We start from the raw sequence: 3938 nt of genomic DNA, 5'->3' as shown, positions 1-3938 counted from the left end.
GCTCTGAATGCTGCAGAGTTCAACTTTCTGCATGTTTCCATTCAAAATCGCAATCTGTCAGTCAAATGTGCTGTAAGCTAACAGGCCACCGTAGTAACATTCAAAACCATTTAAAAACCTGCAGGTTAAAGCAGGTTAGGTGAAAACATGACTTTCCCTGAACTCAGAGTTAAACTCCATTTTCACATAAACCACTCTGAATAAGTCTTGTTTTGCTGTTAAAAAGTAGACAGTTTGTATTTCTCTACTATTCTTGCCTGCTGCTGTGGTCTGTCCCCTTCATTGCCATTTGTTTGATCAAGCAATCATCATGATAAACACTTTACATAAACTCTTTATATGGTCAAGACCAAAGTTCTGAGAATGCTAAATAAAATACTAATTCACCTTTGCATTACAAATATAATTAAATGAAATTACAATTAACACAACCAAGTTGGCATCAAACACATTGTTTAATGTTTTTACTTGTTAAATATCACTCATATTTATGTTATAGAAGGGACTACTTTTGTGATTTGGAAACTTATTTTGCTTTAATATCAAGGAGATGTACAATTGTTTCTTTTATGAAGGTTAATTTAAGTGGAGTTGACATAAGTAGGAACTTAGACTATACTCACAGGTATATAATTGATCATAATCTATCTCAATAGAATCTATATCAGCATATTTACTATTCTCAGGCATTAGATGGTTTCCAAACTCTACCATCATCAGGTCAAAATTTTAACTTTACTACATGCAAAACTAATTCACAAGATAAAAGTAAAAAAAAAACTATGCTCAGCCAAAGACATAACAGGGTGAGGTGGGGTGCATATAACCAAAATCAAAACCCAAAGTGCACAAAATAGTTTATTCAGCCACATCAATGAAATGTAAACTGTCACAAATCAGTGCAAGAGAAAAACTACAGACGGCTATGCCTTCTTCAGTGTGCAATAGTCCTTTAGTTTCCTGTTTGAATCCATTTAAACCATAAAATTTTGTTTTTGGTAGTGAAACCTATGAGACTAAATTTTGTAAGAACCATTCGGTACATCTTGGTAATAAGTTGACTGCCACACAATGAATAGCAGAAAGGGCTCAACCAGGAAACCGTCATGTGCCCTGGGACATTGGAAGCTATAGTGTCCCCCATCTCCATTTCTCTCTTTTCTATAACAATCATTTAACACATAAAATGCCCCAAAACTACGTCTAAAGCTTTTTAGATATAGTTATAGATGTAGAAGAACCAGCTACATGGTTCATTTTCCACAAAACCGCAAAAACCCAAACCAAACTATCAGCCATACAGCTAAATTAAAAGAGCAAAATCAAATTTGAGTTATGGTGAAAACCCTGCTAAACTAGTCCTGCAAGAAAAAAGCTAACTCGCCTATTGTGGCAGCATTTCGGCTTTTAATTCGGTGGAAATTGATATTTGAAATTTACAAACCATATATATTCCTTTTTTAAAAATTTCATTTAAAAAAATCCTACAGGTACTGTAAATGAGCAGTGGAACACAAAATGAATTTCTTTGTTGCTATATTGTCATGTGCTTCTTATTCCTTAAGTTTTATGGCAGTGATTTTCTTGTAAAATGAAGTCTAAAATACTTAAATTGAAGACAATATCCACCTATTACAGTACAGCTGGTCAGCCTGTAATGATTCCTCAACTGCTGTTGCTGCTGCCTTTGTGAGGGAGCGTACATAAATGTGTCCAGAATGACCTCCACAGGCCCATTAACCTTGATGCAGCCCCTGCAGCGATACATACATGCAGGATCACGACTGCAGACGAAAGCAGAAACAATGTCGGGCCATACTGAGCAGGCAGGCAGCTGTGCAGCGTAGGCAGGCAGAGAGGGGATTGGAGAGGCATTTCTGCCAAGAGGATTAAGAACTAGCTGCTGGATGGATACAAATGAGTAGCACCCATTGCCTATCACAACACTGCAGAGAGCACCCATAGAAACCCTTTCATTTTGTCTGTGTTGTGGATTTTTTTTTCTGTTGTTGTGCAGTCCCTTCATCTGTGTCTTGCTTCCTCTGTGGTATGTCTTAATGCATGTTCATGATTGTCACAGGGATTTGTCCCTGTCTGTCACGGCATGCTCTACTCTATTAATCCATTTTAGGGCTTTTGGAATTCATCTTTTTTACTGTCTCTCTCTCTCTCTCTCGCTTTTGACCTGAAAATGCTGTCTCATAGACAAGTACACAAAGACAGGTTTCTTGAAAAGTAACACAAGAGAAAAGCTGACCTCCTCTAAATTAGATGTGATGAGGAATTGCCCTTTGTGCAATTTGTGGATAAAAATAGTGTGATATAACCAGATATATTATGTCTATGGAAATGATAACCATCAAAACAAAACAAAAGGGAAAAGTTATTGTTGTTACTCTAAACCTATGTAGATGTAGGTGTGAAAGTGGCATGTGCGTCATTATTTCAACATTATAGCTACAAATAATGATTATTTCCATTGTTAATATATCAAGATTGTTATTTGATCAAATAAGTGTAACAAAACAATGAAAAATAGCTATTAAAATTTCTCAGAACCCAAGATCCAAAATATTTTGTTTATTATTTGACAAACAAAAGCAATAAACCTTCATATTTGAGAAGGTGCAACCAGTGAATGTGCCATGAAAATACAATCAAGGATTCTTTATTAACACTGACAGCAGCAAATGCTTTAACAGAATGAAAAATAAGCAAAGGGCTTATGGCTTAAATATGCAAACAGTCAGTAATGGTGCAAGTCAAAGGTAGAATTCAGAGTTCTGTGCCTCCGCCAACCAGTCAAATTCACAGATGTGAGGTCACTAACCTTGACCTTTGACCATCAAAATCTAATCAATTCATCCTTGAGTCCAAGTGGACACATGCCAAATTAGAAGTAATTCCCTCAAGGTGTTCCTGATATATCGGGTTCACAAGAATGGGAAGGATGGGCGTTCAGAAAGACAGACAACCAGAACACATGGCTCTGGCCGCAGCTGTCGCCGGCTTGGAGGGGTAAAAAGCTTGTGAAAAGATGCTAAAAGAAAAACTTCATTTTGAATAATTAATTTCTCTCACATTGAATATGTTGCTCTGTAGAAGTTAAAGAGAAGAAAATAAACCCCAGCTACTTGTTTATTCTGGTGCTGTTGCCACATGTGACAGATGTTCTCATCATATTATTATTTCTTTGTTATTCTTAATTAATAGGTCACGAAGAGATACCAGAATTGATGGAGGTGGAGGCCACAAATCTGGAAAGTGAGTTTTAAAAATCCTAGAGTAAAATCATTTCATGGATTCTTGTGCTAACTCCAGTATATTTGACACGTACGTATCTCTGAAGGTTGACTGTTACCCTTATCTTTTTCAGCCCAATTTACAAACGAAGTCCAGACATGACTAAATCTCTGATGACAAAATCTGAGCAGCTCCTGAGAATAGATGACCATGATTTTACCATGAGACCAGCATTTGGAGGTCAGGAAACTGAAGTGTTTTATTTATATAACTCAGCCATGCTGGCCGTGTGATTGTCGCTTAGTCAACATGCTGTAGAGTTGACGTTCAGTCATCAAGTGCAGTGGGATAAGATCTGGGCAGTGCTCATTGGTTTGGGCATTAAGCTCTTGCGGACCTTAATTTCATCATCTACACAAGCTGTGCACAAGAGTGTTAAATACATGTCTTTGCCTCACAGTATATTAGGATTTGACTGTTTAGACTGTGGGATTATGCTTTTTTAATGGATTAAATATTTTTAATCTTGTTGGCTTTTTAAAAATGTTTTTTTATTCTTATTATTTGTTTTTTGAGGCAAATATCCAAACAAAAGACAAATGTATTAAAGTGAAAAATGAGCCAGGAGGGCTTTTACTTTGACAAGAGAGAAACGCATGCTAATTTTATCAGATCACTGTTAATCACTCGGCATT

The 3938-nt window shown here is 36.5% G+C and overlaps 1 protein-coding gene across 1 annotated transcript in view; it reads left to right on the top strand.

Annotated features, from left to right (window-relative positions):
* LOC109955204 (gamma-aminobutyric acid receptor subunit rho-1-like) overlaps positions 1-3938 on the top strand; it is a 16563-nt gene that overhangs the window by 7244 nt on the left and 5381 nt on the right. The window contains exons 2-3 of the mRNA XM_020591132.1: positions 3214-3264; positions 3377-3483. Coding sequence (XP_020446788.1) covers positions 3214-3264; positions 3377-3483 — 158 coding nt within the window. The remainder of the gene's footprint in view (positions 1-3213; positions 3265-3376; positions 3484-3938) is intronic.

Source organism: Monopterus albus, unplaced genomic scaffold (genome assembly GCF_001952655.1).
Source record: "Monopterus albus unplaced genomic scaffold, M_albus_1.0 scaffold13.1, whole genome shotgun sequence".
Lineage (NCBI taxonomy): Eukaryota > Metazoa > Chordata > Actinopteri > Synbranchiformes > Synbranchidae > Monopterus > Monopterus albus.
Note: the sequence above shows the minus strand (reverse complement) of the source record. Positions and strands in the feature narration are given on the sequence as shown.